The sequence below is a fragment of the Barbus barbus genome (genome assembly GCF_936440315.1).
Source record: "Barbus barbus genome assembly, chromosome: 17".
NCBI classification, from domain to species: Eukaryota; Metazoa; Chordata; class Actinopteri; order Cypriniformes; family Cyprinidae; genus Barbus; species Barbus barbus.
The window spans coordinates 15,278,588-15,303,112 of record NC_136745.1 but is presented as its reverse complement, the minus strand read 5'-3'; the positions used below and the strand labels follow the sequence as shown (position 1 = coordinate 15,303,112).

Genomic DNA, 24,525 nt, shown 5'->3' with positions numbered 1-24,525 from the left:
GACACAGGAACAGTTTCTTCCCTCAGGCAATCCATCTCATGAACACTCAACAATAAACGTGGAACACACAACTATAATACACTTCCATTCACCACACTCACTTATTTTATTTTTATTTTCTCATTTCTAATTTACACATATTTGACCTGTACATACATAGTTGTCTATATTATATATTGTGTTTTTGCTATTTTGTACATTGCCTATTTGGTTATTTGTTGTTATTCTTTTATTATCTGTGTCCTGTCCTGTTGGTGTCTTTCTGCTGCACTGTGGAGCTTCTGTCACTACAACAAATTCCTTGGCCAATAAAGCTCATTCTGATTCTGATTCTGATTCTGATTCTGATGATACTGACTTCATTAGCTTGGTAACAGCCCAAATGTCTTATTGACTGATTAAATGTAAAAAACTGACTCAAAATGTGATACATACTTTCAGAAAAAAAGGCTTTATAAAGTAAATAAAATACCCATAAAAGGTAAAAATCTATTTAAACTTATTGGAAATAATTAATCTTATACATGACAATAGGCTACATCAGCTGGAATACTTCAAACCGGAGCTGTTTTTGTGCTGACAAGAAGACACCCCAGAAGATGGGTCAAGTTCCATCATTGTTCAAAGTAAAATAATAGTTTTAATAAATAAAACATTTGTAAAAAAACAAAAACTAAATTTCTGGCATTTATTTCTTTTTGTTGTATCGAAAACGTAACGAACCGTGACACCGCTGTATCGTATCGAACCGAACCGTGAATTTTGTGAACCGTTACACCCCTATTCAGAAATCATTCTAATATGCTGATTTGCTGCTGAAGAAACTTTTTTTAACAGTTGTGCTGCTTGATTTTTTTCAGGATGTGCTTATACTGTAAAGTAATTAAATGTGTCCGTGAACTATTAATTTCTTTTAAAAAAACAATTCTTACTGATCCCAAACTTTTAAACAGTGAAATACAATACTTTTCTCTAAACAGAAGGATGAGTGACTCACTGGGAGTCTATATTTTGTGGTATTAGTCAGAGGTGACCATAGTAAGAAATTCCAATGCCATTCTTTGTGAGAATGAAGCTGAGGCCCATGTCCTGAGCGCACAATGAATATCTGTATTGCAGAGTTCCTCTGAAGACATCTCAGTTGTCTTGGAGACAAGGAAGTTCACTTGGCCTTTTGTGGCTCTTGATGACTCTCTTATTGAGCACACACATCCATTCACAGATAAACTTCCTGCCTTGTGCATCTTTCTAAAAATACAGTGAACACATCTGCCCCTCTAGGCTGCACACTTTGACCTGCGGGTCTAAATCATCAGCAGGGCAACAAGGCAATAATGCATCCTTTACTCATGCTGCATGCTGCTCTCTCTCTCTGGAAAGTTTTTGTCAAATAACTCAAATGCCCAGTAAACGCAATTTTAAAGTTATTAAAAGCTGTAATATCTCAATAAGATAGAACGCTGAGGTGATAAGGTTTTTGGCCAGTTTGCCAGTTGACAGGTTATACTCTGAGAAGTTTACCAGATCAGGAGGTCAAGTTACAATATAAACATTCAGCACACGCCTCAGTTGCCCTTGTAAGTATGCTTTTCCAATCCGGCTATTCCCTTGGGACTCCCCACAGTATTATCCAGCGAAAAAGACAGATAGCCCATCTGGAAATGTGCTTTCTGCAATGATACAAGTTTGAACAAGTTAACCCCTGCACAGAAATCCCAGGATTTTATTAATTTTATATGCGCCAACAAACATTACAATTTTTTAAATACAGAAATTGTCCCAAAGAAGTTGTGTATCTCAGTCTGATGTGATAGCAGACTAGACAGCAACAATGCATTTAGCTAGATCTGTTCAAATCTTCGTTTAAAATTTTTTTAATCCTTTCGTTAAGAGGATTTCATCCCAACATATCCACAACTACACACAAGCCCAAAGATAACGTGAAACCCTAATCTGGTAGTTGACTTAGATCTCACATTTAAGGATCCATATATAAATATGTAGTGTTTATCTTGTGTTCAGAATCACGTTAGTGTTTCCTCCATTTGCAGGTGATGAAATCTATGAGACATTTGAGTGGTTTGAGCATGAAGCATATAGGAAATTTGACAGAGTGGATGTGCAACTAAGCATGTCTCTAAATCTCCTCGCTGGATATAAAGAGGCTTGTTCACACTGGTATCTTTCAAGCACAGAGAGAGAGAGTGAGCAAATACCCGATGCACTTAGCAGGGGTGGGTTGAGTACGTTTTGAGGGTATTAGGAGTCCATTGTGCGAGTGCAGAGGCAGAAGGAGAGGGGGGGGGGGCATTGAGGAGATGAGGGGAACACATCTGTTCAGGAACAGAGAAGGAAGGCAGCAGGACAGAGCAGGCGAGTGCAAAGGAGGACCGAAGTTGTGAGCAAGGTAAGCATGTCCCATTTGTTTCTGTTTTGAATAACATCATTCACTGCATTAATTCTGTCTTTGCAAAAAAACTGTAACTCTTTGTAAGTTTTCTTTGTTGTAGTCTGACTATCTTGAGCTTACACAGTTATTAAAGATTAAAATGATTCTGAATCCTTTGTTATGTCTTCTAAATTCTCTTGATTTTTCCCTCCATTATTGTGGTGTAAATTATAGAGTTGAATGAATGCATGCTCTTAAAGCTTTTTCGTGTTTGCTCAAGTATTTAGAAAATGTTTATCTTAAAGCTTTGAAATTTAGCCTCAAACATATTTTACCTGCATCAATTAAATTTAAAACATAAGTCTGATTATACAGTTAAACTAGAAGAACAAAGACTGATGTTTCTTTCTTTCTTGTCACTTAGTCTGTATTATAGTCACATCATGTGATGATAACAGTAAATGATAAAGCTTCATAATGTAGTCTACAAAATGCAGATATGTCTATATATGGTTTAAAACATTCTTAAATTCTATATATCCTCATATTATAGAGTACAGACTTGAGTACGTCTTCAGATCACATGTAAACAAGTTGATATTGAAAATAGATACGAAGCAAAATGAAATGATGATGCTAAAACAGTTACTTAAGAACAACATTTTTGTTTACATTTTTCATCCAAAACAGTTAATAATTTAATATATTGTTATTAATACTACTACTAATAAAAAAATTAAACTTTATTATATTTATTAATTTTATTGTTATAAAAGTATTACATTTTAATTAAATTTACTGTGTGTTTGACAAATTCCACCACAGTTCCATCTGGAACTGTCAGATATTTTGGGAGGTTAAGGTTGAGAGATTGAATTGCATATCATAAATGACATGCCGATGCATTATGTTATTACATTTATTGAGCGTCACGTTTATGTAGGTTCTCCCCTACTGTCTTTCTGTGACTGGGTCAGTGTCTCATCTCCCAGACACTAATGAATCCACATATTTACATGCATACATGTGTCTCTTTCCCTTTTTCCCGTAAGTCTCCCTCCCTTTCGTACACTGCCCTCTGACTTTGTCCTCTGAGGCTGGCAGTGTTTTCCTTTAATTCCATTATTCCATAACTCTTCTTTTCCATGCCCCATTCCCCCATCCCGCCTTCTCCCACACTGTCTCATTTCTTTAATGAAATTGCACCTGCTAATTTAATTAAAGCCTCACATCCTAGTCACATCCGTTGTGCTTGTCCGCTTTTCCTTTAAAACGAAACACATCAAACCTCTGTAGCCTCTTCATCCTTTTCTCTTTGATAGCCATCTGCAATTCAATCATGCAGGCAGCTTTACAACCAAAGCAGATGGCAGTGTAGTGAAGTAAAGTAATTATTTTAGGACTGAAAGAAGTCCTCACTTTTATGGGATTTGTGAACTACTGATTTAATTTATCATCTTATATAAAGTTGTTGTTGTCATTGGTTAGAATACTATAGAACACAATCTTGTATAATCACCACTCCAAACTGTGCATTTACAGTGCTGGCATCAATCCTACAATTCCTCAACACAAGAGAGGCCACCATCTCCGATTCAGCAAAGATCATGTCACTGAAATCACGTGACTAAGGAGGATTGAGATTTGCATATCTCTATCAACAGTACTGGTTTCATAGTTCTACTATTCCAAGCAGATGATGTACGCACTCTCAGTATGATGGCGATGTTTTGGGCAGCAGTTATCTTCTACATGTGTGAACATACAGTGGAAGTTTATGTAACGGCTGATAAAGATACATTGCCAACCACTTTGACGAGCACGGTTACATCTACTACTTTACCCACTGTCTTACCCACAGAAGATGAGAGCATCAAACTTGTGGTGAGAATGTGTTTGAAAGTTTCATATGATTTACAGTCTCACCTGCAGCTGGAAAAGATTCTTCAGTGTTGTATTGTTCTATTAAAAGTCAACATAAAATTGACCCTATGCTTCTTATTGTGCATGATTCATTTGTGCACATTTTCTCAGTTTATTTTCATAATTATTAAGAAAAAATAATAATAATCTGTTCTGCGTGTAAAATGAGTTTGCATTTTTGGGGACATCCCGCTCTCCATTACTAATCTTGTTTAAAAAATATATAAAATTAAGAAAGAAAAAAACAGGATGGATAAAATAAATTTTTCCTGTTTTGAAAATTTTAATTGTCATATTATAGAACTAAACTAGGCTGCAAATGGCATTTTTATATTGCTTTCATGGTAAATTTGAATACTTTTCAATACTTTTGTTTTTTTAAATATTGTAATCTGTATTCATTTATATACATGAACTGTTTTTTAATCATTAACCACTGCATTAATAATTTACTACAATTCCCATAAATGCTTAGAAATTCATTTGTAATTACTGTTCAAAAGATTGGGGTCAGTACTATTGAATTTATCAGCATTTATTTGAAATAGAATATTTTTGTAATAATGTAAAAATTTTTACTGTCCCTTCTGATCAATCGATTGCATCCTTGCTGAATAAAGCATACATTTCTTTCAAAATGTTCAACGGTAGTGTATTTGAATATGTATTTTGAATATGGTTTCATGTTGTTCTGTTTGGTAGGATTGGCTCACGAAGTATGGATACCTCCCACCCCCTGATCCCTCTACAGGTCAGTTACAGACCTGGACCGCTGTCACTCAAGCAGTGAAGAAAATGCAGAGGTTTGCTGGTTTGAATGACACAGGAGTGTTAGGTATGAAAAACAGTATGTCCCCCACTCTTTTAAATCTAAATCTTATTTCATAACTCTTTTATGCCTTTGTTTTTACCCTTACCTTCCTGTCACAGATGAAGAGACTGTTCAACTGATGCAGACACCCCGGTGCTCGCTTCCGGACGATGATGACCAAACCATTCAGACATCAGCATTACACAGTGATATGCAAAATCGAAGGATGAAAAGAGCAGCTTCAACCTGGACAAGAAGAAATATCAACTGGAGGTTAGCCTGATTATTTTACCAGTTGTGTTTTTCTTCCTGATTTTCCATCCAGCAAAGAAAAAGATTAAAAAACACCTCAGCAAATGTATTTTATTCTCTCTTTTTTTTCCACAGGCTGCGTTCTTACCCCGCATCCTCTAAACTGTCCCGTGAAATGATTCGCTCCCTTGTGTACTATGCACTCAGAGTGTGGGCCGACCCAACATTACTTGAATTCCATGAGGTTGTGCTTGCTTTTTAAAAGCCAGTGCTTTTGAATACATTTGTGTTCATGTAAATTCACAGACTATGTGTTGAACTATTTCAAATAGGTGCGAGGACCAGAGGGGGCGGATCTCCAGATAGATTTCTTGCGCGGTTCCCATGGAGACGGATATCCCTTTGATGGAGCAGGTGGATCTGTTGGCCATGCCTTCTTTCCATCAGATCCAGACAGGGCAGGTGGAGTTCACTTGGATGCAGAGGAGGAATGGGCCTTCAGACAACCAGGTAATTCTGCAAATTAATGAAAGGTAAGGAATAATGCGCAAAGCCAAAGTAAAACCCAACAGGACAGTACAGGCCAATAATTTTCATGCTATGGCCAAAAATAAAAACTTTTTTTTTGCTACAAGTGAATTTAAGTTTTACAGATTTATAATGTACAATATTAAAGACAAATATTCAATTTGGGATTTGCTAAAGATTACAGTTATACTTTTTTTTTTTTTTTAAGATTAGCTTTCCCATCATCTAACACTTACTTAATCTTATTGTAAAATAGGAGGAAGATAAGCACAATTAACCTTATAGTCTGACATTTGAAATTATGGTTTATTAAAGTTTATTAAAGCATTAGACAAAATATATATTAAAAAACAAATCTGAAAAAAAAAGCAAAAAATAAAATACTTTTTGTTGAGTATCATATTCTATACATAAGGAAAATATGGAGCTTGTACTAATTCAGAGGCCCAAACTGAACACAAATATGCTAATTGGGGCAGTTGCTTATATTTTTATAGCCAAAAAGTAAGATGAAATTCGGATAGCTTGTATGTCAATCAATGAGATCTTTATAGCAAACTACTTACGTAAAATGGATATCAGTTCTCACTCTGTATCTTCCAATAATATGTTTTAGTACGATTTAAATGCTTAGTTTTATGATCAAAGATCTGCAGTTTTTATTGTTGGGGGAAAAACATAATGCAATGCAATACAATGATGAATGAGACATTCCTCAGAACCCTGGTGTATCATATTTGATACAATTTTAATATCATTTTTAAAAAATGATGTATGGATAGTCAAATAAACCCAAATTACTTCAGTCCAGTAACTTCAAGTTTATTTGTATAGCGCTTTTTACGATACAAATCGTTGCAAAGCAATGTACCGAAACTTCACCTTGCAATATTGTAACAATGTAAAAGTTGTTATTACATTCATACATACGAAAACAAATTTAGAGGCCTTAGAAATTTGCGTATCATATATGATACCGTAGTAGACCTTTAGTCTAATAGGGTTAAATATTCAATATCAGCTGATATATATATCCAGTATTGATCATAACCTAATTCAACATGTGTGCACATTTATACACAGCAACGGAGGGCACAGATCTGTTCACTGTGCTAGTGCACGAGCTTGGCCATGCCCTCGGACTGACCCATTCATCCGCACGCCAATCTGTAATGCGTCCATACTACCAGGGGCCCCTAGGAGACCCACTACACTTCAGCCTGGGACATCATGACCTTCAACACATCACAGCCCTTTATGGTAACTGTCATTAAAAGCCTTGTTTGGAATCTCTGTTTGGCAATTTACTCAAAGTATCTTTTCCACATGTGTGTCTTTTTGTGAATTCAGGTGAGAGGGGAAACCATGTTCCAACTGACAGACCTCTTCTTGTGACGGAGACTCAATTGCGTCACCGACATGGAGGAGTACACAGACTCACAAACATGTACAGACACGCTCACAGTCATTTGGACAAGTAAGAAAGGATCAAGCTTTTGAATTCAACATCAAATTAAAATCAAGCTTATATACTAATGCATGTTTATTATTGTGACAAATACTGGAAAACACATACAAATCTAAACAGATTTTATAGGAATAACTGGAGAAAAACTGGACATTATATTCTAAATGACCGAGGATCACACACTACCAGACTTTATTTTGAAAGCTAGTGTGATGAGCCTTGTTGTAAGAAGCACATGACAAATACATTATGTGTTCTAATATGGGCTAAAGTATGTTTGATATTTGAAATCCATCAACTCTGACGGCCTAAAATCTGCAGACTGGCTCTGACTTTCGCCAACAAGTACTGAGGAAATATGTGAACAAGAGTCATGTGGTGTATCAAAAAGTTTCAAAGTCACGTAGTAACAAAGTAAATTCTGAAAACTGTTTCATGTTGGCTTTAAAGTCAAAAGATGTTTAAAGGGATAATTCACCCAAAATTGAAAATTCTGTCATCATTTTGAAGGATATTGGTAAAACATTGTATGGCCGATAGCCATAAAATTCCAAATATTTTTTTTTTCCATACAATGGAAGTCAATGGCTAAAATAACTTCTTTTGTGTTCAACAGAACAGAGAAACTCATACAGGTTTGGAACAACTTGAGGGCAAGTAAATAAGGACAGAATTTTCACTTTTGGGTGTATAACTATTGAATATTCAAAGTCATGTTTCTTGGTTGTTTTATTTTTTTATTAACCAAAACAAGTTTGTTAAAATGTTCAATACATGTTAATGAAGAGAAAAATCATATTTTGAAATGTCTCTCTTTGTCTTAAGTTCTGTGGATCGCTGTAACACCAGTTTTGATGCAGTTGCTAAGATTCGAGGAGAGATCTTCTTCTTTAAAGGTAGATACTTGAAGCTTTTAACTAATTTATGGAGTTATTTAGTATATTAACACTTCCTCCACTTTTAGTGTTGTCATCTTCTTAGTACTCTTGTTATTGTGACACTCTTTATCCATCCAGCCAGTGTCACTATACGTGCATTTTTTTCTCATAATTTTTATGTCTCTCTTCATGCATTTTTCAGGGCAGAACATGTGGAGGGTGAGCAGAGGTGGTCTGGTGTCAGTCAGGGCTGTTCCTGTACAGAGACTTTGGTCGGCTCTTCCTTCCTCACTTCCTCCACTGCGAGCGGTTCTGGAAAGACACACGGATCATGCCATCATCTTCATCAGTGGTCAGTTTCCCAGCACAATCAGCTAAATGAATAAATGTAAATGTAAATCACATCACAAACAATTGTGCACCGCACTTTTGAAAGTTAATTTATGTAATTTAAAGAGATTTATTTTACTTGCCCCCAGTGTAGATAATTATAATATGGCAGAGGTTAAGTGCAAATTGGGTAAATAGTAGTAAATTACAAAGTATAAATAGTGGCAAGATGCTATTTTCACTTAGTGTAAATGGCATTGGATGCTATTCATACTTAGTGGCGGATAATATTTGCACCATAATGTACTGTAGTACAGTTACAGTATAAAACATCATGCAGTATATTCATACAACATGTTGACAACACAAGAACACAGCATCCAACTTCTGATCTGTGATATGCATGGGAATGGGATCAGTAAAAGTGGATTCAAACTTGAGATGATCAACTATCCTTACTTTCCACGCCACTATTCCCGTTAGATGGGTTTCTTTTGTTATATTGTCTGGTGGGCAGAGCTAGACTAAATAGCCTTTGCCAACAAGATGGGCTATTTGCACTTACTGTAAAAATACCTTACATTTTCACTTAAAGTCTGTGTAAAGTCAATGTTAAGTTTGTCACACCACAGACAAATGTGTTATTAACCACCCAGCCAAATTTGAATGCTAAAACCGCCAAGAAATAAAATAAGGTATCAAAATCTTGAGCTAGCAAACTGTAGGCTGTAGTAACTAATGGTAATGACGATTCAAAAGCATCAGGAGCATCTGCTCTCCATAGCTCTCACTGTACTTTGACACACCGATCGGTCTGCAGCGTTGCTTCAAGTCAAATACACCTAATAACTACAGCGCGGTGGCTCGATTGCGTCATCGAGTCATGATTTAGCCCCGCCCAAAAAATCCTGATCACGAAAATGGTGAAAAACTGTTAAACGGTCTAACTCCACAATTGATTACTATATAGTTCACAGTCTTTGTGACATGTTTCAGCAATGCATTTCTAACATTTATAATTCTCAGAATTGACTTTACACGGACAACAGATTTCTACACCCTTGCTATTTTTATGTGCAAGTTTTCATCAGTTTGACACCGCTCTACTGAACATACATGTGCAGGTTCCCAGGTTTGGCTGTTTAAGGATCTGTCACTCCAAGAGGGTTTCCCTCAGCCTCTGTCTACTCTGACTCCTGAGGACTCAGAAGGAGGGTGGCAAGGATTGCACTGGGACCCAAAGCAGGGTGTGGTGTGGGGATCTGTGAGAGAGAATGGAAAGAAAGGAGAGGAAAGCAAAGTCTGGAAAGAGCTCATTGAAGGAGGAGTGAATGGACTTATCATGGAGAATGACGGCGAGAGAGAAAGGACTGGAAACTTTAAGGGTGTGATGCTTCAATACTTAGCTTAGTTAAAAATACATTATGCTGCACTGTGAATATATGTGTGTGACAGTGTTTTAGAGCGGTGCTGATTTTTTAATTCTCTATATCAATCAGGTTCAACCTACATTTTCAAAGGCAATTCCTACTGGAAATTTACTCACCCAGGCTCCGCCCCTGAAGAAGGATACCCTCGGCTTCTGGCCATCGATTGGTTGGACTGCCCTAAGCCGTCCTCTTACAGCCCCGGCGACATCTCTTTGATCTCTCACTATGGTCAGCAGGAGCTTCGTGAGCAGAAAGAGCAAAGAATAATCGACCAGATCATTCACAAAGAAAAAACCGAAAGAGATCAACCTCTTCGCTGGGACTGTCCATGTCTAAACAGTGCAGTGACTCAAAGTGAACCTATTTTACTACTGCCCATTTTATTTCTGATCACTGGGACTTGACATCCATCAATTTAATATTTTCCACATCCAAATTTACACAGTCATACCCCAAAATAAAAATCTCTGACCGAAGAAAGTGACTAAAATAGTTGGTAAGAAGATTTATAACAACCATTTGACTGAAATTAAATTCTGAGATTAATAACCTTCATAGTGTTGTTACATGCAGTTTTACCAAACTACTGACTTTCTATCTCTATTAATTCCTGTTTTAGTTGCTAAAACTGCTTTTAATGCTTATCTTTCATTTCAAACCTCATGTAGTACAAAACAAACATCAACAAATGAACTGATGTTAATGATTTACAGTTCAGAGTCTGTCAGCTCACTAAAGATTATGGAGACTTCAAATAATATTGTGCTAGAATTGAAATGTGTAATGATATATTCATACAGTGTTTTGATTATGAAGATACAGAGAGCAAATTTCATAAAATAATGTGATTTATTCATAGTTTTAATAGGTTTTTTCAAATAACATATACTACCGAGCGGATGGAAGGATCTGTAAAGATCAGTAAAGTGTCATTTACAGAACAAACTCTATTGTAATTAAATAAAAATGCACTGTAAATTTGATTTAATATATTTTATGTATTCTGTTATTATTCATATATTATAAATAACATTTTTCTTTAAAAAAAGAAAATAGAAAAAATTGATAAACATGTACCTAAAGACTGTACCAATAAAAAGAAAAATAAGAACATAATTTAATTTCACAATTACTTGCATATTGTGTCACCTCAGGAATTACCTGATCCTTAAGTCCACAATTTTACCCGTTGAATTCATTTCAATTTACTGGTTCTGGCATCACAAAAAAACAAAAGCAAACTGTTGCATCATTTCAGAACGTCCAGCTGATATGTGATAAGCTGTTCTATATAAAGTACTTGTTCTCCAACTGATGCAGCATAATAATCTGAAATTCTCCTCTGAAGTTCTACAATGTCTACTTCGGTGGTCTTGACTGCTCTTTTGGGCCTGTTTAGTTTGAGTCAGGCATCTCTGCCAGACTGTAAGGAGCTCATAACACCACTAACCCTGGAGGATGACAAAACAAGTGTAAGTGCGTTATTAATATATTTTAGAGCAAGTATTCTTTTACAGTAAATTAATGCTACTGGAGATTATATAAGGGTCTTAAATTTCACAACTTCTTTTCTCTTCCAAATAGATCATGGGTAAATGGATCTTCCTTGAAGGCATAGCTGATCACCACTTATTTACAGATATCCTGAAGACTGTGAACAGCTCATGGATGGAGTTTGGCCCAAGCACTCTTGCAAACACTTTAACCCTCAGTCAAGGGAACATGCTGTAAGACTGTCCTTTTATAACATGTTTTGCTAATCTGAATTAATTTCTTCATTATGATGGCCAGCATTCTGAATCTGGTATTTCTCTCTCCCTCTCAGAAAAGGAAAGTGTGAATTTTCCACAATCAACACAATTGTTAAAGATAGTACTTTTTATGCCAATGGTAAGTTAACAAAAGCTTATTTATTCCAGGTAAAACTCATTGGTTCTGAGCACTAATGAATGTTATGTTTGTCCACAGAGAATGACACAGTATCAGAGGGCAAGTTCTTGCCGTCCTGTCCTGACTGTCTCACCATGAACTTTATCAGCCAATTCAAAAATGAGACTATAAAGACTCTGTACTTTTTCAGTAAGTCACAAAATCCATAGATTACATCATGTTAAAATTTTGTATTCCAAGACATTCATCTTTTGTCTTCTTTGCTCCCGCAGAGAGAGAGAGCAACCAAACCCAGTCTGACATGGACACCTACTGGAAGCAAGCGGAGTGTCTTGGATTCAAAAGAGAAACCCAGTACTCCTATGATGGAGTAACAGGTCAGTTGGGGTTTCAGGTTCTTGTAGTTTTCATTGAAAGCAACAGTTATTAGTAGTGATTTTGAGAAAACAGCTCCTGGTCTTGTGAGATTCAATATCACATTTGTATAAAACATGATTTCACATATTGAAGTTACAGGTAAATCTGCCAAGAACATGTCCATGTCATAATTTAACCCCCAAATCAAAAATAAATCAGATTTAATAGACACTCAATTAATTTAAAAAACAATGCACATTAAGAAAACTGATTTTTTTTTCTTCTTCTTCTGTTATTGCAGAACTCTGTGATGTGGTCAAGCACAGCTCATCTGACCAGAAGCCAAGTTTGGACAAATCAGATCAATAGCGCATGCATGCATGAAACATTTTTAAGCCAACAAAATTCGTAAGAACCACCATGACAAGAAAAACAACATGTGAAAGTGAAATTGAATAAAGAATATTTGTTATTCATCATTGTGTGTGTGTGTGTGTACCTGTTACATGCTTTAAATATTTTCAGACAATAAAAATTATGTTGTATGTTCAGTATTATTTGGGATTGTCCTCATTTCTAAAGGCTCATGGTCATTCTGACAGGGGTGTTTCCCAGTTGTCCAAAGTCCAGAGTTTTGCCCACTCAATTCATTTCAATTACCTAGAATTTACAGAACCTGTTGCATCACTTCAGGAAAAAACCTAGTCCTAAAATAGTACTATGTACCAGGACTATTTAAAGTACTTGATCCACACACCATAATAATCAGAAATCCTCTTCTGAAGTTCAACAATGACTACTTTGGTGGTCCTTACTGTTCTTTTGGGCCTGTTTAGTTTGAGTCAGGCATCTCTGCCAGACTGTAAGGAGCTCATAACACCACTAACCCTGGAGGATAACAATAAAAGTGTAAGTGCATTATCAATATATTTGAGAGCAAGTATTCTTTGATAGTAAATGAACACTACAGGACCTTATAAGGACACAAAAAACATTTATTTTCTTCCAAACAGATAAATCGATCATAATCGGTAATCACTTATTTACATACTGTATATTTATCCTAAATTAGCCTCAAAAATTGATCAATATAAATAACCAGTCAATTCAATTTGTGATTTTATTTAATGTAATTAAAAGTAATGTATTGAATAATTCTCAATTAAAAGGAGGCTAGTTCTTAAATTCTGAATTTTGTAGATTATTTTTTCATTTTTATTTTTGTGTACAATAGATCATGAGAAAATGGATTTTACCCATTTTTACCCAAATCTATTTTTTTTCCTGGCATTCCTTTGGCTATAGCCTTACAGTAAACTATATGAACACGCTATCAAGCAGGATAAGACGCAAAAGAGAACTTACTTCGCTACTTATAAACTAAATGACCGAGGATCACACACTTCCAGAATTTCAAGTAGTGTGAAAACTGGTGTGAAATGCAGAAACATGAGCCTCGTTGATAAGAGGCACGTGATAAATACATTATGTGTTCTAATATGGGCTAAAATAGTTTGATATTTGAAATCCATTAACTCTGACTGCCCACAATCTGCAGACTGGCTTTAACATTTGCCAGCAAGTACTAACTAGACTGAGGAAATATGTGAACAAGAGTCATGTGATGTATTTATGCTTTAACGTAAATGTTAACAAAGTAATGTAGTAATGAAGTAAATTCTGAAAACTGTTTCATGCTGGCTTTAAAGGCAAAATATGTTTAAAGGGGTAGTTCACCCACACTGTAAAAAGCGATTAGTTGACTTTACTTAAAAAAAATTGAGGAAACCCGATGCCTTAAAATTATTACAGTTTTTCTCAATTGCTTAAACACATTTCTTGAAACTATGCCTCATGTTCTCAAAACAGTAAACACGAATCCATAACTTCTAACTCAATTCCCCAAACTTCCTATATTCAGGTCAAAATGAAGCTATCCACTCAAAACAACTCAATCTTGCTGAAAAACCAAACTTTGCTCTCAGACATGACACACAAACAGTCAAAAACACACACACTACAGAACAGTTTTACACACTGATGAGATCAATTCAAAACAATACTACAAAAACGGTAATAAGTGTTGCTTGTGGTACTCCCCAAATGTTTTATTCCTCAGAGTACAGTACAATACAGCAAACAACAAAAACAATTATTCTGCCCCAGTATCCCGTCTTTGGTCTGGAACAGGTCAAAGAACCTCTTCAACATCACAGGCTATACTGGCCCTGGCCAGGCAGCGGGGGTAAAATCCTCTCGCATGCCTGATGTCCTTGTGTCATTGTTCACAAACAAGATAGGCAAAATGCTTAGTCATGTTGTCAATATAACAGTCCACTCTGTTAGTATTACCTGATGTAAACTATGGCAACAGTTTGGATAACAGTTACTGTACTGAAATGCAGAAGGCTGCACTTCTTATGTATGCCATATATCCTTTCAAAATAAAGTCTGACAAACATGCAAATAAATAAAAAATCAGGAAGGGGGCCAACACTTTTTCACACCACTATATATATATATATATATATATATATATATATATATATATATACTATTATTTTTCATATTTTATAAATACAAATTCTCAAGTTTCTCAAGTTTCTTTTTTTAAACATGTACCTAAAGACTGTTCCAATAAAAAGAAAAATAAGAACATAATTTAATTTCACAATTACTTGCATATTGTGTCACCTCAGGAATTACCTGATCCTTAAGTCCACAATTTTACCCGTTGAATTCATTTCAATTTACTGGTTCTGGCATCACAAAAAAACAAAAGCAAACTGTTGCATCATTTCAGAACGTCCAGCTGATATGTGATAAGCTGTTCTATATAAAGTACTTGTTCTCCAGCTGATGCAGCATAATAATCTGAAATTCTCCTCTGAAGTTCTACAATGTCTACTTCGGTGGTCTTGACTGCTCTTTTGGGCCTGTTTAGTTTGAGTCAGGCATCTCTGCCAGACTGTAAGGAGCTCATAACACCACTAACCCTGGAGGATGACAAAACAAGTTTAAGTGCGTTATTAATATATTTTAGAGCAAGTATTCTTTTACAGTAAATTAATGCTACTGGAGATTATATAAGGGTCTTAAATTTCACAACTTCTTTTCTCTTCCAAATAGATCATGGGTAAATGGATCTTCCTTGAAGGCATAGCTGATCACCACTTATTTACAGATATCCTGAAGACTGTGAACAGCTCATGGATGGAGTTTGGCCCAAGCACTCTTGCAAACACTTTAACCCTCAGTCAAGGGAACATGCTGTAAGACTGTCCTTTTATAACATGTTTTGCTAATCTGAATTAATTTCTTCATTATGATGGCCAGCATTCTGAATCTGGTATTTCTCTCTCCCTCTCAGAAAAGGAAAGTGTGAATTTTCCACAATCAACACAATTGTTAAAGATAGTACTTTTTATGCCAATGGTAAGTTAACAAAAGCTTATTTATTCCAGGTAAAACTCATTGGTTCTGAGCACTAATGAATGTTATGTTTGTCCACAGAGAATGACACAGTATCAGAGGGCAAGTTCTTGCCGTCCTGTCCTGACTGTCTCACCATGAACTTTATCAGCCAATTCAAAAATGAGACCATAAAGACTCTGTACTTTTTCAGTAAGTCACAAAATCCATAGATTACATCATGTTAAAATTTTGTGTTCCAAGACTGATCTTTTGTCTTCTTTGCTCCCGCAGAGAGAGAGAGCAACCAAACCCAGTCTGACATGGACACCTACTGGAAGCAAGCGGAGTGTCTTGGATTCAAAAGAGAAACCCAGTACTCCTATGATGGAGTAACAGGTCAGTTGGGGTTTCAGGTTCTTTTTCATTGAAAGCAACAGTTATTAGTAGTGATTTTGAGAAAACAGCTCCTGGTCTTGTGAGATTCAATATCACATTTGTATAAAACATGATTTCACATATTGAAGTTACAGGTAAATCTGCCAAGACCATGTCCATGTCATAATTTAACTCCCAAATCAAAAAGAAATCAGAATTAATAGACACTCAATTAATTGCGTAAACAATGCACATGAAGAAAATTTGTTTTTTTTCTTCTTCTTCTGTTATTGCAGAACTCTGTGATGTGGTCAAGCACAGCTCATCTGACCAAAAGCCAAGTTTGGACAAATCAGATCAATAATGCATGCATGAAATATTTTTTATGCAAATAAAACTTGACAAGAAAAACAACATGTGAAAGTGAAATTGAATAAAGAATATTTGTTATTCATTATTGTATATGCGAGTGTGCGTGTGTTTAATAACAACAAAAATTCACATTCATATATGATCATGAATTTACATGCTTTAAATCAGAAAATGAATTATTATAAATATGACTGTGTGGTTCAGTATTTTTTGGGATTGTCCTCATTTCTAAAAGCTCATGGTCATTCTGACAGGGGTGTTTCCCAGTTGCCCAAAGTACAGAGTTTTGCCCACTCAATTCATTCTAGTTAACTAGAATTCAAAGAACTTGTTGCATCACTTCAGGGGAAAAAAACAGTACTATGTACCAGGACTATTTACTTGATCCACAAAGCATAATAATCTGAAATCCTGAAATCATCTTCTGAATTTCTACAATGTCTACTTCGGTGGTCTTGACTGCCCTTTTGGGCCTGTTTAGTTTGAGTCAGACATCTCTGCCAGACTGTAAGGAGCTCATAACACCACTAACCCTGGAGGATGACAATAAAAGTGTAAGTGCGTTATCAATATATTTGAGAGCATGTATTCTTTGATAGTAAATGAACACTACAAGGAAACAAGGAACATTTATTTTCTTCCAAACAGATAAATAGATCATAATTGATAACCACTAATTTACATATAGTTTCCCCAAATTTACTTCAAAAATGCATATAAATAGCCAGTAAATTCAAATAAATGGATTGTCTTTGAAGGAGTTGCTGATCACCAGCTATTTATAAACATCCTGAAGAACAGCTCATGGATGGAGTTTGGCCCAAGCACTCTTGCAAACACCGTTACACTCAGTCAAGGGAACATGCTGTAAGTCCTGTGTAAGAATTACAGAACCTCAGATACTTTGAATGGACAACACACACACAGTGCATTAACATACAGACATCTGTCTCCACATCCCACTGAGAGAAAATGCGGGAAAACGCCTCTCTGAAATATGCATCAGTTCCTTTTCATCCCCTTCCTTCCCCTCACCCATCCATTCCTTCACTCAGCTCACTCAGAATGGTCAATAGTAGAATGTAAAATTCTACATTAATGCAAGTTATATTTACAGTCATGTTTGGTATCATTTGAATTGTCTCAGGGTGACTGGTACAATGGTCTCATTCTTACAAGAAGTAAACTAAAAGGTAATACAGATCCTAAGAGTTCAGAGATATTTTGCATACTGTAGAAGGTGGGTCAGTTCCCAGTGGTTTTCATGCAAATTACCTTCTGTCCCAAAAGGTGCTAACTCGACTTGATTAAATTGCAAATTACAATTGTTAGTTCCTGTCTCCAGTTTGGGGGATGTTTATCCTGGTCTGAAGTACTTAAGGAAATGTGGCAAAAGGGTCGGGGCGATTCTGTAGCCAGAAGCCCGTAGTGTGGTGTCTCAATACTCACACTATGTATTTCTATAAAGTCAGGTATGATTCTTTACTCGTAGATTTATCTTTGAGAATTCGATGTTTTGCATTGATATGATTTGATCTCTTTGAATTGCTGTGTAATTGACATAATACATACAGTATTTACCTGACTGATAATAAATTGATACATTTGACCTTATTCTGTTTTACTCTGTAATTATTGACTCTAGATTACGTTGCATCCTTGTTAGAGACATGAGCAACCGAATGAACGAGTAAATATAAAGTCAAGAGTTAACTAGAATAATCAAATATCAGAAGAATACTAATTAGAAATAGACAAGCAATCAATTTGTATTTCAAGTTAAATACGAGGTCATAATAAAATGGAGTCAGATTAAATAATAAAATGGAGTCAGATTATAGAGTTTAACTTAAATTGAAGAACTTTGCACATCGGAAAGACCGAACACGCAGGAACCCTTCATCCACTATTTGGATACCTTCTTTGGGCCAAATGGGTGGACCTTACACCTGTTTAAAACATCTTTTCTAAATTGAATGAATTTTACGATGATGACCAGCATTATGAATCTGGCATTTCTCTCTACCTCTCAGAAAAGAAAAGTGTGAATTTAGCACAATCAACACAATTGTTAAAGATAGTACCTTGTATGCTCATAGTAAGTTAACGAAAGCTTATTTATTTCTAAAACTCATGGGTTCTGAGCACTAATGAATGTTATGCTGGGGTTTAATCCACAGAGAATGACACAATATCAGAGGGCAGGTTCTTGCGATCCTGTGCTGACTCTCACCATAAGCTTCGTCAACCAATTCAAAAATGAGACTATAAAGTCTCTGTACTTCATCAGTAAGTCACAAACTCCATAGGCATAGATGAAGACATTACATTGCGTTAAATGATTCCATGACCGATTGCGTGTGATTTTAGCTAGCATTCATTTATTGGTTCTTTGCTCCCGCAGAGAGAGAGAGTAACTCCACCCAGCCTGACATGGACACTGGAAGCAAGCGGAGTGTCTTGGATTCAAAAGAGAAACCCAGTACTCCTATGATGGAGTAACAGGTCAGTTGGGGGTTCTAGTTCTTGTAGTCTTCATTGAAACTAAAGCTCATAGTTCATGTATACATGTACAAAAATTAGGGCTGTCAAAATTAAGTTAATTGTGCGGGAGGGGGGGTTTCACCCAGTTTTTACGCAAGTTTTCGAAATTAACTCAGCATCTATTTTTTTTCCTATAGCATCCCTTTGGCTATAGCCTTACAGTAGACTACATGAACACAGTTTTATGATCTAAAAATTCATTGCCAGCAAAGAGTTCGGAGAAAATCGGATGCGTGTTGGATCTGCGTCAAGAGAGACACTTTTAAAGTGAAGCCTGCTGCAGTCCGAGTCAGTGATGTAAAATCAAAGAACAAAAGACCCACTGCTCTTCGCTGATCAATTTTGTTGCTTGAATAAATATTAATCTATTGATTTTTTAATTTATAAATTATAGTTTACGTGAAGATTGTTTTAATTTCACTTTAATTAAAAGTCATTTTTTCAGAGCCTCTAAATGTTAAAAATAATGCCATCAATTGTACTGTAATGTTCAATGGCAATAATTAATGGCTAAAATTGAGGGAGAGATGCATTTAATAGAGAAATCAGTAGCTGTGTTGGTATCAATGATAGTGGTCTTCATTAACAATAGTAAAAAGATGCCTATAATTGCATATTTAAAATATACCATCGACTGACAGCACTAAAATAAACATGTATAAAACATGATTTCAGATACAGAAGTTAAATCTCACAAATCTGTCAAGAACATGTCCAGGTCATTATAACCACGAAATCAGAATTAACTGACAACAAATTACATACACTGTACAAATTATTGTCAGTTTAACTGTAAAATATTGTAAAAATGCAACAGTAAAACCTGTTAATTAAAGGGATAGTTCACACAAAAATGAAAATTGTCATTACTCACCCTCATGCTGTTCTGAAACCATAAGACCTTTGTTCATCTTTGGAACAGAAATTAAGGTATTTTTGATTAAATCCAACAGCTTTCTATCCCTCCATAGACAGCAACACAACTACCACGTTCAAAGCCCAGAAAGGTATTAAGGACATTGTTAAATATTCCATGTGACATCTGTTGTGAACCAGACAGAGGCGTACGGATCCATTTGCAGGTTTTATTAAACAGGAGCAAACAACAACAGAGTCAATACTGAGGGTAAGGCAGAGGCAGAAACGATATCCAGGCAGTGGTCGGGGCAGGCAGAAAACGGTCATAAACGAGATAAACACTCCAAGGTCAGGGTAGCCAAACAGGAACTAGACAGGAGACTGGAAACAGGGAAAACGCTTGGAAATGACAGCCGGTGCAAATCAAGACTTCGCAATGAGGTGATAGAGAGAACAGCTTAAATAGACAGAAGTAATGAGAAACACCTGTGTGGGTAATCAATCATGGTATGGGGCATTATGGGAAATGGAGTCCTGTGTGTGTGTGTGTGGTGTGAGAGTCCATATGATGAGTGAGTGACATCTGGTGGCGAGTTAACGGAAGAGCATGGCCAGGATTCGTGACAACATCAGTAGTTCAACCTTAATTTAACGAAGCTACAAGGATACTTTTTGTGTGCAAAGAAAACAAAAATAACAACTCTTAAATTAAACAATTTCTTCTCTTCGATGGGTGTTCATGATGGTACCACGACACATACATGCGTGTACATTCCTCTGTTATATAATTGTAATTATTATCATTAATATTAGAGATACTGTCTGCTGTTATTTTATTTTATTTGTTTATTTTCTCTCATGTATTACTCTTTTTATGTCTCCTTTATTACTTTGGTGATGTATAATTATGTTCTGTATTTTACACGTACTTAAAATGCTTTGGCAATACTATAACACAAATGTCATGCCAGTAAAGGAACTTGAATTTTCATTTTTGGGGTGAACTATCCTTTTAATAGGTTAACAGTAAGTTACTTCAAATTGTGGAGGATATTTGTGATGGACTTTGATTTTTGTCGTGAGTCTCTCTCTTTACCATGTGTTATTACAGTGTTTGCCCGTATATTTTACATACATGTACAAAACAGATTTTAGTAGAAGCATAGAATTCAACAGAAACAGAAACAAGTTTGTTGGATGTTTTTTTTTTTTTTTTTGTAAATTGCAGTTTAAACTAACTTTTTACTGTGAAACCACAGCTGCACTACTATAGCCTTTTTCTTCTCTCATCACAGAACTCTGTCATGTGGTCAAGGACAGCTCATCTGATCAGAAGCCAAGTTTGGACAAATCAGATCAATAATACATGCCATTACCTTTTCTGCAATAAAATTATAAGGACCACCATGACAAAAAGAACAATGTGTGGAAAAAAATGAATAAATAAATCTTTATTCATTCTCCTATGTGTGTTTTTAATATGCGGTGAAAATAAATTCACATTTGTACCTTTTACATGAACTTTTATCAGAAAAATGCAAAAAATACATAAATATGAGAAAGAGAGATTTGAGATTGTGTTGGTAAGTCCAGTATTTTTAGGACTGTACTAAAAATAAAGGTTCTTCACGATGCCATAGAAGAACCTTTTTGTCTAAATGGTTCCATAAAGAACCTTTAACATCTGAAGAACATTTCTGTTTCACAAAAGGTTCTTTGTGGTGAAAGAAGGTTCTTCATATTATAAAAAGGTAAGGAAGAGATGGTTCTTTGTGGAACCAAAAATGGTTCTTCTATGGCATCGCTTGAAGAACCTTTTGAAGCACCTTTGTTTTTAAGAGAGTGTAATTTCTAAAGACTCAAGGTCAGCTGCATATCCCAGTCGGCCAAAGTGGAATTCACAGAAACCATTGCATAATTTCAGAGAGAGAGAGAGACTGAGTGATCACTGTCAGGCTATAGAGAGAGGATGGCACAGACAAAGATGGCAGCCACGAGAACAGAGACTGTGATCACTGTGCTCGCAGAAAGAGGTGGAAACAGAGGAACATTTATTTCTGCACTGTGATTACCATCACAACATTAGAGCTACATATTTCCTGACATTACAACAAATGAAACCAAATTTTACAGCATCACCAAATGCAGAAAAATTAAGTCACATTTTAGGGGAAAATTCCAAAATGATCACAACAGCAGCAAGACATGTATTAGCCTGTCCCAAACTAAGACTGTCAGCCAGTGGACAAAACTGAAGCAAGATCATTGATCATGTACTGTTGTACAAAGCTTTTTTTTTTAAAACAATGTCTTAAATATTTTTATTTTTTCTTGTATGTGGAAAAAAAAAGAAAAAAAGTATACATGTACTTATTTACTTAATTATTTTACAGATCTATTTTGTTTATGTATAATATAATCATTTGTTCCTTATTCGTGTAATGGACAATGCTTTGGCAATACTGTGCAAGTCATCCCAATAAAGCTCATTTGAACTGAACTGAATTGAGAGCGAGAAAGAGAGAGAGAGAGAGAGAGAGAGAGAGAGAGGATATGTACTAAATGACTGGACTATTACTTGATCTACAGAGCACAATACTCTGAAATCTTCTTCAAGTTTCATAATGTGTATTTTGGTGATCTCGACTGTTCTCTACCAGACTGCGAAGAGCTCGTAACACCACTAACCCTGGAAGGTAACTACTGTATAATTTAAGATCTTATACAGCTTTCTTATACCTTTAGCATGAGTGAGCAAGAACAACTGCATCTAGTTATAAGAACAGGCAACATCTTGTGCAAAGTCTGTGCAAGTATTAAATGCAGATGCTATCAAAGACCTGCTATCAAAACTGGGTCAAATATGCATTAATGTGGTGAAACTAATATGCTACTCATGATAAAAATTAAGATTGTTGAACAATTCACTAGGTTTATAAAACAACCTGTAGTTTATGATGAAGAATTTATGATTAGTGACTAATTTTAAAAGCAGGGTCCTGTGCCATTCAGAACTCAATTGAGAACACCTTTTCAATTCCTAATTTCAATTTCTTCTAGTTTCTGGAACTACCTCATTTGTTGTGTATATAAGTTTATGTAATTTACTGTATATAGAAAAAATTTATTATTAATTAATAAATTATTATTAAATAAATTAACTAAATTGCTTACATTTTATGTAATTATATGGACCACGGTGGCGTAAGTTCTTAAAGTCTGAATTTTACAGATTAATTTTCTCAATAACAGATCATGGGGAAATGGATTGTCCGTGAAGGTGTCTCTGATCTCTGGTCATTTATGAACTCACTGAAGAGAGCAAACTAGCTCATGGATCGATGTTGGCTCGAAAACTCCTGCAACCCTCTGTCACGATTACATCGTGTATGATTCTTTACATTAGAGACGCTTCCTCCAGTTTGTGCATCCATTGTAAATAATGCTTAATGACCAGGATTTTGAGTCATGTCTTTAAAATCTGATCATTCTCTCCTTCAGAAATGGAGACTGTCAAGTTTATACTATCAACATAACTCTTAAAGACAGCACCTTTTATCTCTTTGGTAAGGCATTCATTTCATTCAACACATTATGTTAACACCATTTCAGCTGAAATCAAGGGTTGCTGACTTACATGTCTTTTTGATCTATAGAAAATGACACATTAGAAGGCAAATTTCTGCCATCCTGCCCTGACTGCCTCACCATGCATGCACACCGATTCAACAATATGACCAAAAATGCCCTCAACCTCTTCAGCTAGTGAGTCGTGCTTGCCATGGACACAGACTGTTAAAAATAAATAAATAATAATAATAATTATAGCAAAAAAAAAAAAATCTCATTTGACCCTGCAGAAAGAGAGAGATCAACCCAACAGAGTCTGACATGGACATGTACTGGAAGCAATCTGAGCATCTTGGAATCAAAAGAGAAACCCAATATAGAGTACCAGGTTAGAGTACCCAGTCTGAGCCAAAACTAAATATATGGATTAAATCCTATAGGTCTGATGGACTTTGACATCATGTGATGATCAATATTCGACAGAATCTCTTTAAATATTAAGTGAACATCAATATAATTTAATTGTAGTTGCAAAAATCAGGAAATACACACACCTCCAAAATATTTAGTTAAATGAAGGTATTTCTTTCCTCCTTATTCTCATTGCAAAACCATGTCATGTGGCTAAGGACAGCTCACCTGAGCAGAAGTCAAATTTGAACAATAAATAATGAACACTAATATGATCAAAAAGAGAGACAAATATTGTAACAATAAAAATAATACTCATGAAAGCATGTCACATTCAACACTTACACAACTTTATACCTATGTTGCAATTATTATTTCACCCACACCTTAGTTAAATATCCATAACAAAAAAGCTTAATAATTTATATATTCTCTTTTGAATAGGCTTACCTATCTATTTCACATGACAAGTCAAATGCATATTTTGAATTAATGGATGTTTAAAATGGAATTAAGAAAGAAAGAAAGAAGTTATGCTTTTATCAACACTATAACAAATAGTGCATAACTCCATTCATAATGCATGACTACTGCAAAACTAACCTACTAATGCAAAACTAGTAAGAGGTTCACGTTCAGTGTTGTTAGGGATTGCCCCCCTAGGTGTCACTGTTTCCACATAAAATCCTTCACGGAGTCAGAAAGCTCCAGGGCTGCATTTCCCA

At 35.5% G+C, this 24,525-nt stretch overlaps 3 protein-coding genes and 1 long non-coding RNA gene across 5 annotated transcripts; 3 read left to right on the top strand and 1 right to left on the bottom strand.

The window, feature by feature from the left end:
* The first annotated feature begins 2,241 nt into the window (after window positions 1-2,241).
* On the top strand, window positions 2,242-11,100 carry mmp17b (matrix metallopeptidase 17b). Its single transcript, XM_079438192.1, has 12 exons — window positions 2,242-2,407; window positions 3,932-4,273; window positions 5,015-5,147; window positions 5,243-5,396; window positions 5,511-5,619; window positions 5,708-5,885; window positions 6,987-7,163; window positions 7,254-7,380; window positions 8,197-8,267; window positions 8,452-8,601; window positions 9,704-9,964; window positions 10,079-11,100. Exons 2-12 carry the CDS (start codon window positions 4,106-4,108, stop codon window positions 10,411-10,413), a joined length of 1,863 nt encoding a protein of 620 aa, XP_079294318.1. The 5' UTR covers window positions 2,242-2,407; window positions 3,932-4,105; the 3' UTR covers window positions 10,414-11,100.
* LOC306883098 lies at window positions 8,187-20,030 on the bottom strand. 2 transcript variants are annotated; one of them, XR_013785336.1, is made up of 4 exons: window positions 19,836-20,030; window positions 10,126-10,248; window positions 9,696-9,841; window positions 8,187-8,623 (listed from the first exon to the last, which is right to left on the bottom strand). It is a non-coding gene; the product is annotated as an uncharacterized lncRNA (long non-coding RNA). The 2 variants fall into 2 exon arrangements; XR_013785337.1 differs by having other exon boundaries at window positions 8,187-8,561.
* LOC306883095 (saxitoxin and tetrodotoxin-binding protein 1-like) lies at window positions 11,305-12,635 on the top strand. Its single transcript, XM_079438190.1, has 6 exons — window positions 11,305-11,481; window positions 11,594-11,736; window positions 11,835-11,899; window positions 11,978-12,088; window positions 12,172-12,276; window positions 12,558-12,635. Exons 1-6 carry the CDS (start codon window positions 11,365-11,367, stop codon window positions 12,623-12,625), a joined length of 609 nt encoding a protein of 202 aa, XP_079294316.1. The 5' UTR covers window positions 11,305-11,364; the 3' UTR covers window positions 12,626-12,635.
* LOC306883096 (saxitoxin and tetrodotoxin-binding protein 1-like) lies at window positions 15,350-16,507 on the top strand. Its single transcript, XM_079438191.1, has 5 exons — window positions 15,350-15,528; window positions 15,627-15,691; window positions 15,770-15,880; window positions 15,962-16,066; window positions 16,342-16,507. Exons 1-5 carry the CDS (start codon window positions 15,389-15,391, stop codon window positions 16,407-16,409), a joined length of 489 nt encoding a protein of 162 aa, XP_079294317.1. The 5' UTR covers window positions 15,350-15,388; the 3' UTR covers window positions 16,410-16,507.
* Window positions 20,031-24,525: the final 4,495 nt, after the last annotated feature.

Coding starts and splice junctions, on each gene's coding strand:
- mmp17b (XM_079438192.1), top strand. CDS start 4,106: ATGATGGCGATGTTTTGGGCAGCAGTTATCTTCTACATGTGTGAACAT. Junction 5,148..5,242: donor GAATGACACAGGAGTGTTAG/GTATGAAAAACA, acceptor TTCCTGTCACAG/ATGAAGAGACTGTTCAACTG. Junction 7,381..8,196: donor GCTCACAGTCATTTGGACAA/GTAAGAAAGGAT, acceptor CTTTGTCTTAAG/TTCTGTGGATCGCTGTAACA.
- LOC306883095 (XM_079438190.1), top strand. CDS start 11,365: ATGTCTACTTCGGTGGTCTTGACTGCTCTTTTGGGCCTGTTTAGTTTG. Junction 11,482..11,593: donor TGGAGGATGACAAAACAAGT/GTAAGTGCGTTA, acceptor TCTTCCAAATAG/ATCATGGGTAAATGGATCTT. Junction 11,737..11,834: donor CTCAGTCAAGGGAACATGCT/GTAAGACTGTCC, acceptor TCTCCCTCTCAG/AAAAGGAAAGTGTGAATTTT.
- LOC306883096 (XM_079438191.1), top strand. CDS start 15,389: ATGGGTAAATGGATCTTCCTTGAAGGCATAGCTGATCACCACTTATTT. Junction 15,529..15,626: donor CTCAGTCAAGGGAACATGCT/GTAAGACTGTCC, acceptor TCTCCCTCTCAG/AAAAGGAAAGTGTGAATTTT. Junction 15,692..15,769: donor TAGTACTTTTTATGCCAATG/GTAAGTTAACAA, acceptor GTTTGTCCACAG/AGAATGACACAGTATCAGAG.